The following is a 23590-nucleotide window of genomic DNA, read 5'->3' as shown; positions in this document are numbered from 1 at the left end:
TTTTAGAGTTTAACAGCAGAGTAACAAGTGTGAAATGTTGATCAAATGTTGGATCTACTGTGTAAAGTGTTAGATGTTTCTCACAGTCTGTGTGTCAGATGAAAAGTGTGTGAATTAATCATAACTTTTGACAAATGTGTTACAAAAGCAGTTTCTGTCATGACCATGTGTTCTATCCATCAATGATTTGTCTTCTGTGTTTTGAGTCTAGGTAGTCAGATCAGATTATCTGGTTCTGGATCTACTCTGTGCTCTGGAAGAGTTGAAATCTATCACAACAATGTCTGGGGAACAGTCTGTGATGATGACTGGGACTTAATGATGCTCAGGTGGTGTGCAGACAGTTGGGCTGTGTTACAGCACTGAGTGCCCCTACGTCGGCCCATTTTGGTCAAGGAACTGGACAAATCTGATTGATATGTGGCTGTTCAGAAATGAAAGTTCTCTGACTGAGTGTCAGCATGGAGGATTTGGGCAACACAACTGTAACCACAGTCAGGAAGCTGGTGTGATCTGTTTAGGTGAGAAAACTTTTCAATCTCTTGGCTGATACATACTAATTGTAATAATAAATAATTATACTAAAAAACATTTGTGTCTTCTGGGCACTGCCAAGGTGCCATTAAGCAAGGTACCAAAAACCCCCAACTGCCCCCACAGCACTGCACTATGTGGCTGCCCATCACTTCACCACTCTCCACATTTACATGTCTATAATACGTAGTGTATTTTCTTGAAATGCATGTAAAAAACTTGAAAAAAGAAAAAAAGAATTTCTCCTCATGGGACAGATAAAGTATCTGCTCTATTATTTCTATTCTACTAATGATAACTATCTAACTGACTGGTGAAAAACAACACAACGAGTCTTGTACTGCAGTTTTTGGGCTTCTATGCTTCACTTCACAGCCATGAAGGTTGCTACATGAACTATGTATTTATTATTTAATTATATTTAAATATAATTTATTATATAATTTATGTTTTTAAAAATCATAAATTCAATTGAAGCAATAGTTGGAGAAACATTTTTGTGTGACCCAGCAACCTTAACGAGTCAAAACTCAAACTCAGAATTGAAAAAAATATATAGCAACCACTAGTTCTATTGAACCCCACACTGCGGGTTTCCTTGTGGGTGATGGGGTGTCTCCCCTGGTCAGAGTGTAACATTCCGGGACACCATACTTCAAAAAAACACTCTTTCAGGATGACTTTACAGTAGTATCTGCTTTCTGATCCCGTGTGGCAAAAGCTGAAATGAACTTGGTGAAACACATCGGTTATCACCAGCACATTGTCACACACATCTGTGGCACATTCAAGCATGGGTAGTCCACAGCAACCACTTCAAGTGGACGAGTTGCTAGGAATGGTTTCTGGGGAACCTGAATCCTCTGACATTTCTTTACCCACTGCTCAACATCTCATGCATACCACCCAAAAACACCTCAGTCTCAAACGACTCAGTGTTTGCTCTATGCCCTGATGTCCCATTTGGCCATAGACGCTCTAAGCACTTGTTCCTTGAGACAAGCAGGCAACAGCAACTGTGGACATTCTCCAAGATGGACATCATTGACCACACAGGACACACGGTACAGGATTCCATCGTATACCCTGATTCGTGACCACTGTTTCAACATAGCGCACAAGTTTAGTTAAACCTGCCCTCTCTCTAGATAGGGGTTTTCTCTGTCTGCCCCACAACTCCTTCAACATCCCAAGCGTTGGGTCTAACACTTGAAAGTTTTGCAGTTCCATTTTAGAATATCTTGTCAAGGTGGGAGTGTTGTCCTGAACTGTCTCATAAGTGTCTCACCTGCCTCAAATGCACATAGCTGTCTGATCTTACATTGCTTCTGAGCTTTTCTTTAGTAGATCAAAAGCTTGTAGACACTGCGGCGTCCAGGCTGACCTGAACAGTTGGTTAGCCTTGGCCTGGCTACTCTCTTTGACACAGGCATTCACAACATCATGAAGAGGCTCTGCAATCTGGGAAAACCCCTCAATAAACCTACGGTAATAACTGCACAAATCCAAAAAGGACCGAAGTTCTTTTACGTTGCCAGGGGCAGGCCCACACTTCACTGCGTTATCTTGTCAGGATCTGTACTGACACCTTGGGCAGAGACCTGATGACCGAGAAACCTGACCTCAGGCTGGAGAAAGTGACACTTCTCCATCTTTACTTTTACCTCTGTCTCTCTTAGCCTCTGAAAGACTTTCTCTAAGCTTACCAGGTGATTAGGGATGTAACGATACACTCAACTCACGACTCGATTCAAGTCATGATTTTTTGTTCATGATACGATTTTTCACGATTTTTTAAAATCAAAATGAGCTACAGACAAATTATGACCAAATAAAATTATCTTTTTATTTGTAGGGAAAAAATCTTTAAATCAAATCAAATCAAATCAAATCAATTTTATTTGTATAGCTCAAAGTCACAAAGTACACTTGCCTCAGAGGGCTTTACAATCTGTACAGGGAGTGACACCCTCTGTCCTTAGACCCTCGGTTTGAGTGAGGAAAAACTTGCCCACAAAAAACCCTTTTAACAGGGAAAAAATGTGGAAGAAACCTCAGGAAGAGCCACAGAGGAGGGATCCCTCTCCCAGGACGGACAGACGTACAATGGATGTCACGTGTACAGGACAAATCAACACAAACATATTGTACAATTACAATGACAAAATGACAATGAATCACAATGAATGATAAAATGACCACAGTAGCAGATATGGTAGCAATAATTACAGTAATAATATGCGTAGTGGACGTCGTGCAGGATCACAGCAGCAGCCACGATCCACGAGAATCTGCTGGACGACACAGAAACTCCGGGTTTTCGGTAAGGGAGATGTGACTGCATCTTCAACCAATACCGTGCCTGGCTAGGCATAACACTGGGGGGGTGGAGGAGTCCCTCGGCAGTCTAATCCTATGGCAGCATAACTAAGAGATGACCTGACCCAGCCCTAACTATAGGCTTTATCAAAAAGGAAAGTTTTAAGTCTATTCTTAAAAGTGTTGACCGTGTCTGCCTCCCAAACCCAGAATGGTAGTTTGTTCCACAGAAGAGGAGCCTGATAGCTGAAAGCTCTGGCTCCCAGTCTACTTTTGGAGACTATATGAAACACAAGGAACCCAGCGTCCTGAGAGCGCAGTGTTCTAGAGGGGTAGTAAGGTATTATGAGCTCTTTTAGATATGATGGTGCCTGACCATGAAGAGATTTGTAAGTAAGGAGAAGAATTTAAATTCTATTCTAGATTTAACAGGTAGCCAATGCAAGGAAGCCAAAATGGGAGAGATGTGATCTCTGATCTTGGTTCCTGTCAGAACACGTACAGCAGCATTCTGAATTAACTGTAAAGTCCTAAGAGACTTATTAGAGCAGCCTGATAACAAAGAGTTACAATAGTCCAGCCTTGAAGTAACAAATGCGTGGACTAGTTTTTCTGCATCTGCTTGAGAGACAATGCGCCTGATTTTAGCGATGTTATGTAAGTGGAAGAACGCAGTCCTCGAAATTTATTTTATATGGACATTAAAGGACAAATCCTGATCAAAAACAACTCCAAGCTGGAGGCCAGGGTGATCTCATCTAAAGTAACTAAGTCTCTAGAAAGAGAGTTTCTGAGGTGTTTGGGTCCAATTACAAGAACTTCAGTTTTGTCTGAATTTAACATTAAAAAAATTGTAGATCATCCAACTTTTTATATCCTTAAGGCATGCTTGGAGTTTAGTTAACTGATTGGTTGCATCAGGCTTGATCGATAAATATAATTGGGTGTCGTCAGCATAGTAATGAAAATTGATAGAGTGATTCCTAATAATGTTCCCTAAAGGAATCATATATAAACTAAATAGAAGTGGTCCTAGTACAGAACCTTGTGGGACTCCATGACAAACTTTGGTATGCATGGAGGATTCATCATTGACGTGAACAAACTGAGATCGATCTAAGAAATACAATTTAAACCAGCTTAGGGCGGTTCCTTTGATGCCAATTTGATGTTCCAGCCTCTGTAAAAGAATTTGATGGTCAATGGTGTCAAATGCAGCACTAAGATCTAACAGGACAAGTACAGAGATGAGTCCTTTGTCTGATGCCATTAGGAGGTCATTTGTAACTTTGACTAATGCGGTCTCTGTGCTATGATGCACTCTAAATCCTGACTGAAAATCCTCAAATAGACTATTGTTATGGAGAAAGTCACACAGCTGATTAGCTACAGCTTTCTCAAGTATCTTAGACAGAAAGGGAAGGTTTGATATCGGTCTGTAGTTGGCTAAGACCTCTGGGTCTAGAGTGGGCTTTTTAAGAAGAGGTTTAATTACAGCTACCTTAAAGGACTGTGGTACATATCCTGATAATAAAGACAGATTAATCGTATCCAATAAAGAATGACTAACTAGAGGTAAAACATCCTTGAGCAGCCTGGTTGGGATGGGGTCTAAGAGACAGGTTGACGGCCTAGCTGCATAAATTATTAAAGTTATTTGATGAAGGTCAATGGGAGAAAAACAGTCTAAATACATATCAGGTTTTACAGCTGTTTCCAAACTTGCTGTATCAGAATGCAGATCAATACCTGTTGAGGGCAAGAGGTGATGGATTTTGTCTCTAATAGTTATAATCTCATCATTAAAGAAGCTCATGAAGTCATTGCTACTTAAACCTAAAGGAATAGATGGTTCAGTAGAGCTGTGATTCTCTGTTAGCCTGGCTACAGTGCTGAAGAGAAACCTGGGGTTGTTCTTATTCTCCTCTATTAATGAAGAGTAGTAGGCTGCTTTGGCATTACGGAGAGCCTTCCTGTATGTTTTGAGATTATCTTGCCAGACTAGATGGGAGTCTGCTGGCTATACCATGGTGCTAGCCTTCTTTGTTTAATTGTCTTCTTTTTCAGAGGTGCAATAGAGTCTAGAGTTGTCCGTAATGAGCCTGTAATACTATCAACAAGATGGTCTATTTGTGAGGGGCTAAAGGAAGCAGACAAGTCCTCTGTTACAGTTACACATGGCATTGAATTCAATGCTGAAGGAATCACTTCCTTAAATTTGGCTACAGCACTATCAGATAAACATCTGCTGTAGAAGTTTTTACACAAAGGCTTATAGTCCGGTAGTATGAACTCAAAGGTTATTAAAAAATGGTCAGACAGAAGAGGATTCTGTGGAAAGACTATTAGATTATCAATTTCAATGCCATATGAAAGAACAAGATCAAGAGTGTGGTTCAGACAATGAGTCGGTTTATTTACACTTTGACAAAAGCCAATTGAGTCTAATAGAGAGATAAACGCAGTACTAAGACTATCATTGTGGCTATCCACATGAATGTTAAAATCACCTACAATAATGACCTACAGAAACAGAACAGAACAGTTTGTGTTCTTATAAAAAGTGCAACTTACATCTTGAACAACAAAACACATGACAAATATTTGCTTTCTTTAGAAACAATCTCACAGTAAACTGCTGTTAACTGGTGTGATGTGCAGTTTTCGCTCACGAGGTGGCATAACTAGGGCTCTAAATTAATTTTTTTGATCACCAGCTGGTGGTGGCTGGTAAGTTTCTGAAGTTACCAGCCAATCAGAATTTCCACTAGCCACATTTTTCCTGTGCAAAAAAGACAGATTATGAGAGTAACTGAATTAATTTGATCATTTTATTAACTAAAGCTTTAAATTAATCTTACAATGAAGTTGGGAACTTAGGATAATTTTTGTATGTACTTAACATTTCATTACTCATTTACCCTTACTGTTACGACCATAAAAGGGTATGAAAGAAGTAACATAAGAACCAGATTTTAAAGGTTATTAAACAAAAGTATTTTATTAAATGAAAGTTTTTAGATTGTTTTAACAAAAGGAGGTGAGGCAAAAGGGAACTAAGGGCGAGCAAGTGCTGTTAAACGAACAAACAAATATAACAAAAGAAGAACTCTAAACGGAGCCTATTATCTAACTAGAAACTCAAAACGAGAAAGAAAAACCTCACTAACGTAGTCCAACTCTAAATAACAAAAACACATCAAAACAGCACCTCTAAACTAATGGGGCTAACAGAAATACACTCTAGTGTATATAGTGTATCAGTATATATATCTAAACTAATCCCTGCCCAGTCCCAACAATTCAATACACTATCCTCCACAGTTACGAATACTAACAAACGAGGCAAGCTCACAAACACCACACAAACAAGTGAAGCCGCCACGATGCTTGGGCGGCTGCGGTTTAAATCCCGGTGATGCTGCTGCGGGGGCGCTGTCATTGGTGGCGCGGAAATCATGCCGCACCAATCCTGGCCCTGCTCAGCTGCCGAACGTGTTGTCCCCGCCTACTCCAGTTTGGGGCCAACCAGGGACCGGGAACCGCACACCTGAATTTACCTATAGTGGGAAAACAAACACTACACACACATATGCGCAGGGCGAAACGGCGACAGCCGTAACACTTACATACTAATTAGGGTCTAATATGACCCATTTTTTGTACATAACAATAAAATAAAAAGATTAAAACTTGCGGGCAGCACACGTCAATTTCCATAGAGCACCTCGAGTGGGCGGAAGCCAGACACAGAAAAAGCAAAGAGAATCCGGTGGATTTTCTAAATAAAATACCCTGTGCAAACTGCCGGTCATAAAAACAGAGAAAAGCGAAACTAATTAACTACGTAGCATATTTACACATGTAGAAGCATGTTTAGAAGAACATACACTGGGAAAATGTCCAAATCTGAGCAAGTAAACAAAGTCTGGCGGGCTAAGCACTCGCTTCTGAAACACTCCCGGTGGGGTTTGAAGTCGTGTACAGGACGGACCAAATATGGCACGCTCACGCAACGCGCCGGGAAGCCTGTTTGACCAGTTCATTTTTTCTGTCAACCGATGCAAGTCCGATGCATTTGTACTGATTTTTAATCGTGTCACGATGCATCGTTACATCTCTACAGGTGATACTGGAATGTTGGTGAAAAGACAAGCAAATCATCCAGATAAATTAACACAGAACACTAAAGTCACTCATAGTAGCAACTGCATCAGGTGCTGAAATGGCCAAAGGGCATTCTTAGGTACTCATACATACCAAATGGCGTAGTGAATGCAGTTTTGTTCTCATCTTTCTCATGTACAGCCACCTGGTGGTACCCACTTGCAAGATCGATTGTGGAGAAGAACTTTGCTCCACCCAGAGCATCCAGGCTCTCATCAGTACGTGGGAGTGGAAACACATCACATCTAGTCTTTGAGTTTAGCCTCCTGTAGTCGACGCATAGCCTTAAGCTACCATCCGACTTGCACACCAAAACGACAGGTGAAGCATAGGAACTAGAACTCTTATGAATCACTCCTTTTCTCAGCAGTTCAGAAATGTGCTCCCTAACCTCCTGATACTGATTTGGCGATATGCGGCGGTAAGGTTGGGAGACTGGTGTATCATCTAGCACAGGGATTTCATGTTTAACCCGATCAGTATATCCCAGGTCCTTGTCATGGCCTGCAAATACATCAGCGTTCTTGAGCAGAAGGGCTCCTAGCTCAGCTTGCTCCTCTCGTGTACCTCCCAAATGTAGGCGGTCCAGCAAACTTTTTATGTCGCTGTCAGACCCTTGACCATCTCTCCGGCCAACTGTCACCTCCTCATGGTTAGCAAAAATACGCTGAAACTTCACTTCATAAGGATCACCCTCCACACACTGACACTGGCTCAGGACACCTAGCCTAGCCTAGAGACAACCAGACACTCTCATGTGAAAAGTTAATCACTTGGACTGGAAACATATGACTGTTGGACAATACAACAGTGGAGACGGCCATTAAACCACCAGAAAGTGGAGTATTCCCTGTCTCAAACAGCATGCTTGAATCACTGTTGGTCTGGCTCCCAAGTCCCCTTACATAAACTGTAGCCACAGATGATTCAGGTACATGCACTCTTTGTTTGCCTGCTATACGAGCTGTTGACACTTTCCTAACAAGCTCTACCTCTTGAACTCTGTTGAATGCCTCCCTCCAGACAGAATCCAACTCTCCCCCTAGAACTGTGTCAAACTCTGCGAGTCTAAACTGTTTTGCAATGTTCATTCCCATAATGCCAGGGGATGATGAATCTGGCTCTTTGGTGTCATTGTCTTTGATTATCAGGAAGCCACACTCAGGTATGGCCTGCACATCTTAGCTCAACATAGCCTAAGTATGGTGGAGGTAACTTGTTGGCTGCTGTTATTTTAAGCCACTTGGCTGTGCAATGCATATCTTCATCCTCTCCATGCAGGTGTTCTCTAATAAAGCTTTTTTGTCAAAGTGCTTACATTACTTCCTGTGTCAAGCAGGCACTTAAAGGGAACACCATCTATTTGTATGTCTACTTCAGGACATGCACCAACAGCATGTTCTAGAAACCGTTCTTTGGTTAAGGTCTGGGAGCCCTTTGACTTGCCTCGCATTACTCGGCTCATAGCAATGGAGGGGCCCCGTTTCCCTGTACCATAGCACTAGTCATGGCAGGAGACTGACTTCCTGGTCTACGTGGAGCGGTGCACTGTCTAGCCATATGTCCCACCCCCTCACACCACAGACATATTGGCTGGCCATCATTAGTGTACTTGGGGTCCCACTTTCTGGAGCAGTCTGCTGCATAGTGAGCTCTCGTACCGCATTGGTCAGTTCCCCAATAGCTTTTCCCTGCTGAGCAATTATCTTCACTACTTCTTGCAAAGTCACTGTCAAATCAGTTTTAGTTTTCTCTTCAACCTCCTCTGTGCTGCTGCTGACAAGATTTCTGTTTCTTGCTGCATTAGTGCTGTGGGGACAGTCTTCGAGAGTCCACATCAATGCTTCCTCTCGTACATCAATCAGATTACAGTCAGGCTTCTCTCTAACAAGTCTACGCAATTCGCGGCGAAGCACAGCGTCATGCACTCCCTTCCACGAACTGATCGCTAAGTATTAGTTGAGCATCAGCTACTGCATTAGGGGACTGTTGGAGAGCAGAATTAAGTAACTGTGAGAGAGCATGTGAATAACGCATATCCTCCCCATCCGCCTGTTTGCGATCATAGAAAGCATATAACAACTGTGGCATAGTTTGCTTCTGTGTCTGCTTCTGAGACATCCTGACTGGTTCCTGCTCAGTCTCAGTTTCTTTTCTTTATTGCAACAAAACAGTCACAGCGCTCCTCTGTCCCAAGTGAGTGATGTTGGTTGGTCCCCTCCTCCAGCTGTCCACTGCGATGATGCAAAGACATCTCGTCCCGAAACACTAGTCGCAGGCAGCACACAGCTCCTCCAGGAACACCACACGCCAGCAATCACACCCTCTGGCACCAGCACTGGATCTGGGCCCATCTTCACCACTACTGTTGTCTAGATGCTCACTATCCCTATCCAAACTAAGACCTCAAAATCAACAGGGAATCCCACTTCTGACACCAAAAATTGTGTAGCCTGGTAAATGAGACCAAGCACAATGAAATTGTTTTGGAAGTGACATTGTCACATTACTGCTGTCACACACATACTAATGCATCCTACCTATCTAAGCAGGGCAAAACAAAGCTATCCTATGTTCACCTGGCTACATTAAACTACTGTGAAACGTGTTAGATCTTTCTCACAGTCTGTGTGAGAGATTAAAAGTGTGTGAATTAATCATAACTTTTGACAAATGTGTTACAAAAGCAGTTTCTGTCATGACCATGTGTTCTATCCATCAATGATTTGTTTTCTGTGTTTTGAGACTAGATCCAATCAGATTAGCTGGCTCTGGATCTACTCAGTGCTCTGGAAGAGTTGAAGTCTATTACAACAACACCTGGGGAACAGTCTGTGATGATGGCTGGGACTTAAAGAATGCTCAGGTGGTGTGCAGACAGTTGGACTGTGGTACAGCAGTGAGTGCCCCTCAGTTGGCTTATTTTAGTGAAGGAACTGGACAAATCTGGCTCAATGATGTGGCCTGTTCAGGAAGTGAAAGTTCTCTAACTAAGTGTCAGCACGGAGAATTTGGGCAACACAACTGTAACCACGGTGAGGACGCTGGTGTGATTTGTTCAGGTGAGAAAACCTTTGAATCTCTTGACTGATACAATAATAATTGTAATAATAATAATAATAATAATAGTAATGATAATAACAATACTAAGAATAACTGTGTCTTCTGGGCACTGCCAAAGTGCCATCACTCCACCAACTCTCCACATTTACTCGTCTATAAGACCTATTGTATTTTCTTAAAATGCATGTAAAAAACTTGAACAAAGAAAAAAAGAATTTCCCCTCGAGGGATAGATAAAGTATCTATTCTATTATTTCTATTCTACTCATGATAACTATCTAACTGACTGGTGAAAACGACACAATGATTTTTGTACACTGCAAGGCAGAGCACTTTATTATCTCTGATATCTGACACAATATTTATGAGATCTGACTCAATTAAATTCAGACTCCGTACTATTTTTGTAACAGGCTGTAAACATGTGTATTTCTGCTGTCTGGTTGAACATTTTAATATGTTGGCTTATTGAGATTGGCTCGCTTTTAAGCTGACCTCAAGTGGCTTTTTGAAGAACTGCAATTTTTGGCACTTCCATGATTTGTCTTCTGTGTTTTGAGTCTAGGTCGGATCAGATTAGCTGGCTCTGGATCTACTCTGTGCTCTGGAAGAGTTGAAATCTATCACAACAATGTCTGGGGAACAGTCTGTGATGATGACTGGGACTTAAATGATGCTCAGGTGGTGTGCAGACAGTTGGACTGTGGTACAGCACTGAGTGCCCCTCAGTCGGCCCATTTTGGTCAAGGAACAGGACAAATCTGGCTCAATGATGTGGCCTGTTCAGGAAATGAAAGTTCTCTAATTGAGTGTCAGCATGGAGGATTTGGACAACACAATTGTAACCACAATCAGGAAGCTGGTGTGATCTGTTCAGGTGAGAAAAGTTTTAGATAAAGTATTTAGAATAAATGTATCCTTTCCTTTTCTGTATATTTGATCAGCTCTGTCACCTCTTCATTGTGACTTATGATGTGTGTCGGAGCTGTTCAGACACAGCACTGGAAAACAGCTGGTAACTGCACTGCAGTGGTTTTTAGAGTTTAACAGCAGAGTAACAAGTGTGAAATGTTGATCAAATGTTTGATCTACTGTGTAAAGTGTTAGATGTTTCTCACAGTCTGTGTGTCAGATGAAAAGTGTGTGAATTAATCATAACTTTTGACAAATGTGTTACAAAAGCAGTTTCTGTCATGACCATGTGTTCTATCCATCAATGATTTGTCTTTTGTGTTTTGAGTCTAGGTCAGATCAGATTATCTGGCTCTGGATCTACTCGGTGCTCTGGAAGAGTTGAAATCTATCACAACTATGTCTGGGGAACAGTCTGTGATGATGACTGGGACTTAAATAATGCTCAGGTGGTGTGCAGACAGTTGGACTGTGGTACAGCACTGAGTGCCCCTCAGTCGGCCCATTTTGGTCAAGGAACTGGACAAATCTGGCTCAATGATGTGGCCTGTTCAGGAAATGAAAGTTCTCTAATTGAGTGTCAGCATGGAGGATTTGGACAACACAATTGTAACCACAATCAGGAAGCTGGTGTGATCTGTTCAGGTGAGAAAAGTTTTAGATAAAGTATTTAGAATAAATGTATCCTTTCCTTTTCTGTATATTTGATCAGCTCTGTCACCTCTTCATTGTGACTTATGATGTGTGTTGGAGCTGTTCAGACACAGCACTGGAAAACAGCTGGTAACTGCACTGCAGTGGTTTTTAGAGTTTAACAGCAGAGTAACAAGTGTGAAATGTTGATCAAATGTTTGATCTACTGTGTAAAGTGTTAGATGTTTCTCACAGTCTGTGTGTCAGATGAAAAGTGTGTGAATTAATCATAACTTTTGACAAATGTGTTACAAAAGCAGTTTCTGTCATGACCATGTGTTCTATCCATCAATGATTTGTCTTCTGTGTTTTGAGACTAGATCCAATCAGATTATCTGGCTCTGGATCTACTCAGTGCTCTGGAAGAGTTGAAATCTATCACAACAATGTCTGGGGAACAGTCTGTGATGATGGCTGGGACTTAAAGGATGCTCAGGTGGTGTGCAGACAGTTGGACTGTGGTACAGCAGTGAGTGCCCCTACGTCAGCCCATTTTGGTCAAGGAACTGGACAAATCTGGCTCAATGATGTGGCCTGTTCAGGAAGTGAAAGTTCTCTAACTAAGTGTCAGCACAGAGGATTTGGGCGACACAACTGTAACCACGATGAAGACACTGGTGTGATCTGTTCAGGTGAGAAAACCTTTGAATCTCTTGACTGATACAATAAGAATTGCAATAATAATAATAACAATACTAAGAATAATTGTATCTTCTAGGCACTGCCAATGGCCATCACTCCACCAACTCTCCACATTTACATGTGTATAAGACCTATTGTATTTTCTGAAAATGCATGTAAAAAACTTGAACAAAGAAAAAAAGAATTTCCCCTCGAGGGATAGATAAAGTATCTATTCTATTATTTCTATTCTACTCATGATAACTATCTAACTGACTGGTGAAAACGACGCAATGAGTCTTGTACACTGCAAGGCAGAGCACTTTATTATCTCTGATATCTGACACGATATTTATGAGGTCTGCCTAAATTAAATTGAGACTCCGTACAATTTTTTTATCAGGCTGTAAACATGTGTATTTCTGCTGTCTGGTTGAATATTTTAATATGTTGGCTTATTGAGATTGGCTCGCTTTTAAGCTGACCTCAAGTGGCCTGTGAAAGACTGCAGTTTTTGGCACTTCCATGATTTGTCTTCCGTGTTTTGAGTCTAGGTCCAATCAGATTATCTGGCTCTGGATCTCGGTGCTCTGGAAGAGTTGAAATCTATCACAACAATGTCTGGGGAACAGTCTGTGATGATGACTGGGACTTAAATGATGCTCAGGTGGTGTGCAGTCAGTTGGGCTGTGTTACAGCACTGAGTGCCCCTCAGTCGGCCCATTTTGGTCAAGGAACTGGACAAATCTGGCTCGATGATGTTGCCTGTTCAGGAAATGAAAGTTCTCTAACTGAGTGTCAGCATGGAGGATTCGGACAACACAATTGTAACCACAATCAGGAAGCTGGTGTGATCTGTTCAGGTGAGAAAAGTTTTAAATAAAGTATTTAGAATAAATGTATCCTTTCCTTTTCTGTATATTTGATCAGCTCTGTCACCTCTTCATTGTGACTTATGATGTGTGTCAGAGCTGTTCAGACACAGCACTGGAAAACAGCTGGTAACTGCACTGCAGTGGTTTTTAGAGTTTAACAGCAGAGTAACAAGTATGAAATGTTGATAAAATGTTTGATCTACTGTGTAAAGTGTTAGATGTTTCTCAGTCTGTGTGTCAGATGAAAAGTGTGTGAATTAATCATAACTTTTGACAAATGTGTTACAAACGCAGTTTCTGTTATGACCATGTGTTCTATCCATCAATGATTTGTCTTCTGTGTTTTGAGTCTAGGTCAGATCAGATTAGGTGGCTCTGGATCTACTCAGTGCTCTGGAAGAGTTGAAATCTATCACAACAATGTCTGGGGAACAGTCTGTGATGATGGCTGGGACTTAAATGATGCTCAGGTGGTGTGCAGACAGTTGGGTTGTGGTACAGCACTGAGTGTCCCTCAATCGGCTCATTTTGGTCAAGGAAGTGGACAAATTTGGATCAATAATGTCGCTTGTTCAGGAAGTGAAAGTTCTCTAACTGAGTGTCAGCATGGAGGATTTGGGCAACACAACTGTGGACACAGTGGGGATGCTGGTGTGATCTGTTCAGGTGAGAAAAGTTTTAGATAAAGTATTTAGAATAAATGTATCCTTTTCAATCCCCTCAATACCCTCTGATGAAATGACAAGTAATGGAGCCGGGTTTCCCTTGCACGGACGTGGGTTACCGGGGCCCCCACTGGAGCCAGGCCTGAGGGAGAGGCTCGTTGGTGAGCGCCTGGTGGCCGGGCCTTTACCCATGGGGCCCAGCCGGGCACAGCCTGAAAGGGTGACATGGGCCCCCCCTTCCCATGGGAGGGGTCACAGAGGACGTGTGCAGAGAGAGTCGGGCGGCAGTTGGAGGCGGGGACCCTGGCGGTCCGACCCCTGGCTGCAGAAGCTGGCTCTGGGGACGTGGAACGTCTATTGGGGAAGGAGCCTGAGCTGGTGTGTGAGGTTGAGAGGTATCGGCTAGATATAGTCAGGCTCGCTTCGACACACAGTGTGGGCTCCGGAACCAGTTTCCTTGAGAGGGGATGGACGCTCTACCACTCTGGAGTTGCCCCCGGCAAGAGGCGCAGTGGGAATGCTTGTTTCCCCCCGGCTCGGCGCCTGTACGTTGGGGTTCACCCCGGTGGACGAGAGGGTTGCTTCCCTTCGCCTTCGGGTGGGGGAACGGGTCCTGACTGTCGTCTGTGCCTATGCACCGAATGGCAGTTTGGAGTACCCACCCTTTTTGGAGTCTTTAGAGGGGGTGCTGGAGAGCGCTCCCCTGGGGACTCCTTCATCCTCCTGGGGGACTTCAGTGCTCACGTGGGCAGTGACACTGAGACCTGGAGGGGCGTGATTGGGAGGAACGGCTCCCCTGATCTGAACCCGAGCGGTGTTCTGTTATTGGACTTCTGTGCTCGTCATGGATTGTCCATAACAAACACCATGTTCAAACATAAGGGTGTCCATATGTGCACTTGGCACTAGGACGCCCTTGGCCGTAGTTCGATGATCGACTTTGTGGTCCTGACGTCGGACTTGCGACCACGTGTTTTGGATAGACGGGTGAAGAGAGGGGCGGAGCTGTCAACTGATCACCACCGGGTGGTGAGTTGGCTCCAATGGTGGGGGAGGATGACAGTCAGACTTGGCAGGCCCAAACATTCTGTGGGGGTTTGCTGGGAACATCTGGTGGAATCCCCGGTCAGAAGGAATTTCAACTCGCAACTCCGGGAGAGCTTCACCCACGTCCCGGGGGAGGCGGGGGACATTGAGTCCGAGTGGACCTTGTTCTGTGCCTCCATTGTCGAGGCGGCTGACCGGAGCTGTGGCCGTAAGGTGGTCGGTGCCTGTCGTGGCGGTGGCCCCCGAACCCACTGGTGGACACCGGTGGTGGGGGATGCCGTCAAGCTGAAGAAGGAGTCCTACAGAACCTTTTTGGCCTGTGGGACTCCTGAAGCAGCCGACGGGTACCGACGTGCCAAGTGGAGCACGGCCTCGGCGGTTGCGGAGGCAAAAACACGGGCATGGGGGGAGTTCGGTGAGGCCATGGAGAACGACTTTCGAGCGACTTCGAGGAGATTCTGGACCACCATATGGCGGCTCAGGCAGGGGAAACAGTGCACTGTCAACACTGTGTTCAGTGTGGGCGGGGTGCTGCTGACCTCGACTGGGGACGTTTTGGGTCGGTGGAGGGAATACTTCGAAGACCTCCTCAATCCCCCCAGCACGTCTTCCACTGAGGAAGCAGAGTCTGGGGACCCCGTGGTGGTCTCGCCTATCTCTGGGGCTGAGATCGCCGAGGTAGTCAAAAAGCTCCTCGGTGGCAAGGCCCCAGGGGTGGATGAGGTCTGCCCGGAGTTCCTTAAGACGCTGGATGTTGTGGGGCTGTCTTGATTAACACGTCTCTGTAACATTTCATGGACATCCGGGGGAAGTGCCTCTGGACTGGCAGACCGAGGTGGTGGTTCCCCTCTTCAAAAAGAGGGACCGGAGGGTGTGCTCCAACTATTGGGGGATCACACTCCTCAGCCTCCCCGGGAAGGTCTTTTCAGGGTCCTGGAGAGGAGGGTCCGCAAGATTGTCGAACTTCGGATGCAGGAGGAGCAGTGTGGTTTTCGTCCTGGTCTTGGAACTGTGGACCAGCTCTATACCCTTAGCGCGGTCCTGGAGGGTGCATGGGAGTTTGCCCAACCAGTCTACATGTGCCTTATGGACTTGGAGAAGGCGTTCGACCGTGTCCCTTGGGGAGTCCTGTGGGAGGTGCTCCGGGAGTATGGGGTTCCAGACCCACTAATACGGGCCATCCGGTCCCTGTACTCCCGATGCCAGAGCTTGGTCCGCATTGCCAGCAGCAAGTCGGACTTGTTTCCAGTGGGAGTAGGACTCCGCCAGGGCTGCCCTTTGTCAACGGTTCTGTTCCTAATCTTTATGGACAGAATTTTTAGGCGCAGCCAGGGTGTTGAGGGGTTGCGGTTCGGTGGCGTCAGGATTGGGTCGCTGCTTTTTGCAGATGATCTGGTCATGTTGGCTTCATCTGAGCGCGACCTTCAGCTCACCCTAGAGCGGTTCGCAGCCGAGTGTGAAGTGGCTGGGATGAGAATCAGCACCTCCAAATCCGAGGCCATGGTCCTCCGCATCGAGAGGAACCAGTTGAGGTGGCTCGGGCATCTAGTGAGGATGCCTCCAGGACGCCTCCCTGGTGAGGCGTTCCGGGCACGTCCCGCCAGGAGGCGGCCTCGGGGAAGACCCAGGACACGCTGGAGGGACTATGTCTCCCGGCTGGCCTGGGAACGCCTCGGGGTCCCCTTGGAAGAGCTGGACGAAGTGGCCAGGGAGAGGAAAGTCTGGGCCTCCCTGCTGAAGCTGCTGCCCCCGCAACCCGGCAACGGGTAAGCGGGAGAAGACAAGACAAGACGTATCCTTTCCCTTTCTGCTCTGTCACCTCTTCATTGTGACTTATTTTGTGTGTCAGAGCTGTTTAGTGTGAAATGTTGATCAAATGTTTGAATGAATCATAACTTTTAAGAAATGTGTTACAAAAGCAGTTTCTGTCATGACCATGTGTTCTATCCATCACTGATTTGTCTTCTGTGTTTTGAGACTAGGTGTGCAGATCAGATTATCTGGCTCTGGATCTACTCAGTGCTCTGGAAGAGTTGAAATCTATCACAACAATGTCTGGGGAACAGTCTGTGATGATGACTGGGACTTAAATGATGCTCAGGTGGTGTGCAGACAGTTGGACTGTGGTACAGCACTGAGTGCCCCTAAGTCGGCCCATTTTGGTGAAGGAACTGGACAAATCTGGATTGATGTTGTGGCCTGTTCAGGAAGTGAAAGTTCTCTAATTGAGTGTCAGCATGGAGGATTCGGACAACACAATTGTAACCACAATCAGGACGCTGGTGTGATCTGTTCAGGTGAGAAAAGTTTTAAATAAAGTATTTAGAATAAATGTATCCTTTCCTTTTCTGTATATTTGATCAGCTCTGTCACCTCTTCATTGTGACTTATGATGTGTGTCAGAGCTGTTCAGACACAGCACTGGAAAACAGCTGGTAACTGCACTGCAGTGGTTTTTAGAGTTTAACAGCAGAGTAACAAGTGTGAAATGTTGATCAAATGTTTGATCTACTGTGTAAAGTGTTAGATGTTTCTCACAGTCTGTGTGTCAGATGAAAAGTGTGTGAATTAATCATAACTTTTGACAAATGTGTTACAAAAGCAGTTTCTGTCATGACCATGTGTTCTATCCATCAATGATTTGTCTTCTGTGTTTTGAGACTAGGTGTGCAGATCAGATTAGCTGGCTCTGGATCTACTCAGTGCTCTGGAAGAGTTGAAATCTATCACAACAATGTCTGGGGAACAGTCTGTGATGATGACTGGGACTTAAATGATGCTCAGGTGGTGTGCAGACAGTTGGACTGTGGTACAGCACTGAGTGCCTCTAAGTCGGCCCATTTTGGTCAAGGAACAGGACAAATCTGGCTCGATGATGTGGCCTGTTCAGGAAATGAAAGTTCTCTAACTGAGTGTCAGCATGGAGGATTTGGGCAACACAACTGTAACCACGGTGAGGACGCTGGTGTAATCTGTTCAGGTGAGAAACCCTTTGAATCTCTTGACTGATACAATAAGAATTGTATCAGTCATGTAATAATCATAATAATAATAATAATAATAATAATAATAATAATAACAATACTAAGAATAATTGTATCTTATTGTGCCAAGGTGCCATAACTCCACCAACTCTCCACATTTACATGTGTATAAGACCTAGTGTATTTTCTTAAAATGCATTTAAAAAAAACTTGAAAAAAGAAAAAAAGAATTTCCCCTCGAGGGATAGATAAAGTATCTATTCTATTATTTCTATTCTACTCATGATAACTATCTAACTGACTGGTGAAAACGACACAATGAGTCTTGTACACTGCAAGGCAGAGCACTTTATTATCTCTGATATCTGACACGATATTCATGAGGTCTGACTAAATAAAATTCAGACTCCGTACTATTTTTGTACTAGGCTGTAAACATGTGTATTTCTGCTGTTGAATATTTTAATATGTTGGCTTAATATTGAGATGGACTCGCTTTGTAGCTGACCTCAAGTGGCCTTTTGAAGAACTGCAATTTTTGGCACCTCCGTGTTCACTTCACAGCCCTGAAGGTTGCCACTTGGTGACCTGAAAATATGTATTTATTATTTATTATTTTTAAATATAATTTGTATTATTATTTATTATTACAAAGTTCATAAATTCAATTGAAGGAATATTTGGAGAAACATTTTGTGTTACTTGTTCAATTGGTTCACCCCAAATTCTAAAATCAGTTTCATGAACTTGGTGCTTCATAAATATCAATCAAAAAAAGTAAATAATCAAAGGCAACAATAAGAAGTCTAAGTAAGTAACACATGTAATGCTCTAATATTGTTCTGTTTTTTCAGTGAGCCTCCCAAAGCCCAGCATCTTCATGAATCCTGTTGGTGAGGTTACCTGGGGTCAGGGCGTCAGCATCACTTGTTCAATCTCAACTCAGGTTTTAGGTGGAACATTCATCCTGCAGAAGACCTCAGGATCATTTAGGAAGACCCAAACATCAAGTACCAACTCTGCTACCTTCAGTATTCCTCAAGTAGACTTTGACAATGAAGGACTGTACCAGTGTCAGTATGAGAAAAGCAGCTCAAGTCATAACTTCATGTCTCCCCAAAGTGACTCTGTCAGCCTCTCTATCACTGGTAAGAACAATAGCAAATAAACAATCTGTCAGGAACATATTGAGGTTTGTAATGTGAGGGTTCAGTGTGTGGCGGTTGGATCACCCTTTATGGAAACAAAACAGCAGAATTAGATTACAGTGTTACCATCAATTAAAAGCAATCTGTTACGTTACAGCGTCACCTATGAATAAAAGTAACACATTAAAGTACTCAGGCGTTACCAAAGATTAAAGCCGGTTGCAGCGCCTCGAACATGCTGTAACTTAACTGATACAGACACACAGCCTCCATTAAATGCACAGAGAAGTCCTGACAATGAATAATGTCAGTCATCCAACCAAATGAACTCTGCAGGATAACAATAACAGGAAAGACATTTAGCAATATGCCACATAGTGTTTTATCAAAAAAAATTTTTTTTTGATCAGTCAGAACATATGATCAAAATTCAGGAGTTTCCTAATCTTGTTTGGTACTTATATATATACTGTACCTACCAGGCCCAGGCAGCCTATATATGAGCACCAAGATTTGGTAACTCCTGAATTTTTTTTTAATCCGAATTCAGTTATAAAAGTGCATTTAATTGCGCTTAAGTAAACACAATCTGAGGTAAACAGGTAGCAGATTCAGATCCATTTAGAAATTAACGACCAGTCAACGGTCTAACAGAAATTTGAACAGCTGCCTCTATGTCAAACAAAAATGATAACAGGACGTATAACACAAACAATAAAATCGCTCAAACAAATAGCCTAATAGCCAAACTATGAAAATACTATTCAAGTGTCACAGGCCTAAATTCACTTTACCATCGTCCACTTTCATTTACTCTTCATAGTAGTGATTAAAACCCTAGCAGAAGGGCAGAAGAAGATTTTTAGAAACGTCTGTCCGACAGTCGATTTCTTTAAGGAGTAGAACGAGACTCCCAGGGCACAAACGCATCATCACAGCGCTGCGCCTCTGCTGACACATCTGCAGGTGACACAGTATTGTCGGACAAAAGGCTGCAGTGGGAATTTTTCTTTACTTATCCGGAGAAATTCTTAAAGCAACAGATTGTAATGTAGTTACTGATTGCTTAACACACAAAACTAACAGCGTTACATTACACGTTACACGAAAAAAGTAATTAGAGTACCACAACACTGATGCCACACTTCATAACATGTTATGTAAATGATAATAAATGTCTAACATAAGTCTGTAAATAGTAAACTGTGTAACCATTGCAAACTGGTTTTATAGTAAATCAACTCAAATATAAATTATATGAACTGAGACTCAAATATATGAATCAACTGGTACAGGTTTTTAAACTGGAAGGCAGTCTTTAAACAATTTGAGGGAAGAATGGTAGAAAATACATTTTATATTAGTTATCCAAAGGTATTCCCAAAGAATATTCTCTGGGATCAAATAACATAATTATGATCCTAAAGGCATCCAGGAATTGATCTAATCTCAGTGGGTAAACAATCCATACATGTGTTTGTTGGTTAATTTATTTTCATTTTTAACCATTACAGTTTTCTTGTATATTTTCATAATTTTTTTTATACAGCTCTGTTACAATTTATCTGGATCTTATTTTATCAGATTTATAAATCCATCATGTGTATATTATCTTCATCCTCCTGTCCCTTTTGTACCCAGTGCCACTGCAGCAGCCCAGCATCTCCCTGACATCTCCTAACAAAGGGCTGGTCTGGAGTCCTGAAGGTGTAGAGATCACCAAGGGTTACAGCTTTGTCATCACCTGCTCCATTAACTCCAGATATTCAGAAGGCCATTTCATTCTCATCTTCTCTGGCTCCAACATCACCAACACCAAACCAGCAGTCAACCAGTCAGCCTCCTTTGACTTCCCTGTAGCTGAGTATGAACACCAGGGAAACTACAGCTGTGTGTATGAAGTCACACTGTCCTCAAGGAAATTCACTTCTACTGAGACAGCAGAGATTAATGTCACCATTAAATGTAAGTACAGAAGTTATACATTTATAAAAATTTGAGAATGGATCAATTTTTCCAAAGTTAAAAGGGAATTTAAAGAAAATTAAAGTAAAAAAGTAAAAACTTTTTTGATTATCAGCAGCCAAACTGGGAAGGCCTAGCTGATGTCCTGTTGGACAGACATTGGTCCATATCCTCACATAATCCTCAGATAGAGTTTTTAAGAGCTTCCTGGAATTACAATATGCATGTATGCAGATGATGCACCGTTGTACACAAATGATATCACTAAATGACTGACTGCTTCCTCGTGTGGGTTTTGTGGATGTCACAACTGAATACAAATAGAAGAAAATCAACAGTGTGAATGACAGTTTGTGTACAAGCGAAATGTATTAGATTGTAGAAAAAGATAGAGGTACTGTCAGACACAGTGTGTCAGGTGGGTGCTGTGCTAGTGGCCACCTCATACGCAAATGTGGAATTTAATGTGAGCAGTAACAGGATTCCAGTGGAGAATCATGAAAAGTGTAGAGACTAGATGTAATTCAGTATTTTGGACCATTTGCAGGGGTGGCACTTTACCTTGTAAAGGAAGGAATCAAATCAAATGTAACCTAGTTCAAACAGGGTGGAAGGGTGGGTTTGTTGAAGGAAATGATGACTGGGCATCAGTTCTTGCTGACTTGAGTGCATTTTTAGTGAAATGACTGCAGACTAGCTTGAATCAAAAAAAAAAATTGAAAGGGGAAGTGGCACTTGGGTGAAAACTGTCCACTCACATTACCACACATACACATAATGAGACATGTTTAGAATGATGAACTGATCAAATGTTTTCCTCCTAGTGTCTTTGTTGCTGCTGCTCTCCTCTGTAGCTGCTGGGATCCTGCTGCTGCTCGTGCTGGTCTTGTTGCCAGTCTTTCTGGTCTGCAGGAGAAGACGACGAGCTAAGCAGCCTGAAGTACTCGTCCAAACTCAATGTAAGTGCTCACCATGACACACAATTTTACCCATTTTAAATACATATATTCATCTCACATTTTGTTCCACTGCTTGTGTTTCAGTATCTGTCATAGTAGGGAATGCGTATGAATGCGGCGAGGACGACGATGAGGACGAGGAGGAGGACTATGTGAATGCTGATCCAATGGACACCAAGAACCTCAAAGAGGGAGCATGGATGGTGGAAGAGGAGAGTGACGAAGATCATGATCATGAGGAAGCAGGCCCTGGTGCAAATTTCATGAAGGCCAAGGAAGTCCAAGAAGAAGGTGAAGAAGAACAAAATGAAGAGGATGAAGGACAAACCACTAATGCTGAAGATATCTATGAAAATGTAACCTGTCTGATTCAAGATGAATTTGTAGAAATTTATGGAGAATATGAGAATATTTATCAAAACTTCTGAGGTGTCCACTGGTTAACACAGTTCATCACAGTTACTGTGATAATGTGTTAATGGATAACACAACAAATGTGCTAAGCAAATAAAACATTAGAATCTCAAAGCCAAAATTCCACTGGAAGCCAGTTTCTGTAACTCCAACAAAGGAGTACTGGTTGGTTTCTGGACATATAATGAAACCATGTTGCATGTTGCAACTTCATTATGTGATCAATAGGTGTCCAGTAAATCACAGCCTCTTGGCTCCCTGAAGAGGTTTATCAAACTATATGTACAGACTTTGCAGAAAAGTCTTCATTTAGATGCTTTATGCTACGCAAAATATATTAAATGCTTAAATATTTGTTGTATGTATTTTTTTGGAGAACCTTTTCACTAATTGAGATTTAGAGATGCTAGTGATGATGTACTCTTGGCTCGAGCTACATATTGACCCTGTACTGATGTGAGTGGTGTCAGTCTTACCATTTACATCAACTTCATACAGTATAGTCATGAAGGTATTCAGGTAATTTTATGTAGTTTTAAAATATAATTATGTTTTGGAATATCTTTGTTGTTGTTGAAACCATTTGAGTCTTTCTATAGATAAACTGTACATTTATTCTGAAATGTTGTTTATGTGAATTTTAGTATTTTATGTTACATTCATACACCTATATTTTATCCAAATAAATTTCTTTTTATTAAAGTATTCTTGTCCACTTATTCACACACAAACCAGATATGACCATGGTGAGGTCTTAAGCTGGATGGTCTCATGCAACCATAAATAATGACTAGAGTTGGCTGGGTGGTGTAATAATAACCCAACAAATTAGAACCGAGGAATTGGCAGCCATCTTGAATCTCCCTTTCTATTTCTGACCCTGGCATCCCCTGGTTCACTGACACACTTGTTTATTTTTGCAACAGCCCTCCTGATGAGTCAAAGCTTACTATCAGTGTTTTCTTCAGTCTGACGACATCTTCTGTCCACCTTCAGTCCAAATGTGTGTATCCAAATCACCATAAACACATCATGAAACACATCATGTAATCCAATGTGACAAAAAGCACAAAGCCTAAAAATGTCCACATACTGTCAATTATTATGCAGTTTATTATACAGTATTAAATTTTGCTGTTGCAAAAATGCTAATATATATATATATATATCAATACAAAAAAAGGAAGAAATGAGAAATACCCAAACGAAGCAGCTGGTTCACAC

The 23590-nt window shown here is 42.6% G+C and overlaps 1 protein-coding gene across 3 annotated transcripts in view; it reads left to right on the top strand.

The window, feature by feature from the left end:
• The window catches only part of LOC104939852 (deleted in malignant brain tumors 1 protein), a 47563-nt gene extending 24539 nt beyond the window's left edge, over positions 1–23024 (top strand). For all 3 annotated transcript variants that reach the window (XM_027284833.1, XM_027284834.1, XM_027284832.1), the window contains 12 exons: positions 9771–9818; positions 10697–10960; positions 11329–11640; positions 12009–12320; positions 12864–13172; positions 13539–13850; positions 16879–17193; positions 17562–17876; positions 18735–19028; positions 20670–20993; positions 21818–21952; positions 22037–23024. In XM_027284833.1, coding sequence (XP_027140634.1) covers positions 9771–9818; positions 10697–10960; positions 11329–11640; positions 12009–12320; positions 12864–13172; positions 13539–13850; positions 16879–17193; positions 17562–17876; positions 18735–19028; positions 20670–20993; positions 21818–21952; positions 22037–22380 — 3284 coding nt within the window. In that variant the 3' untranslated portion in view covers positions 22381–23024. The remainder of the gene's footprint in view (positions 1–9770; positions 9819–10696; positions 10961–11328; positions 11641–12008; positions 12321–12863; positions 13173–13538; positions 13851–16878; positions 17194–17561; positions 17877–18734; positions 19029–20669; positions 20994–21817; positions 21953–22036) is intronic.
• Positions 23025–23590: the final 566 nt, after the last annotated feature.

The sequence above is a fragment of the Larimichthys crocea genome, chromosome XII, assembly GCF_000972845.2.
Source record: "Larimichthys crocea isolate SSNF chromosome XII, L_crocea_2.0, whole genome shotgun sequence".
NCBI classification, from domain to species: Eukaryota; Metazoa; Chordata; class Actinopteri; family Sciaenidae; genus Larimichthys; species Larimichthys crocea.
This window is presented reverse-complemented; position numbering and strand designations above follow the sequence as displayed.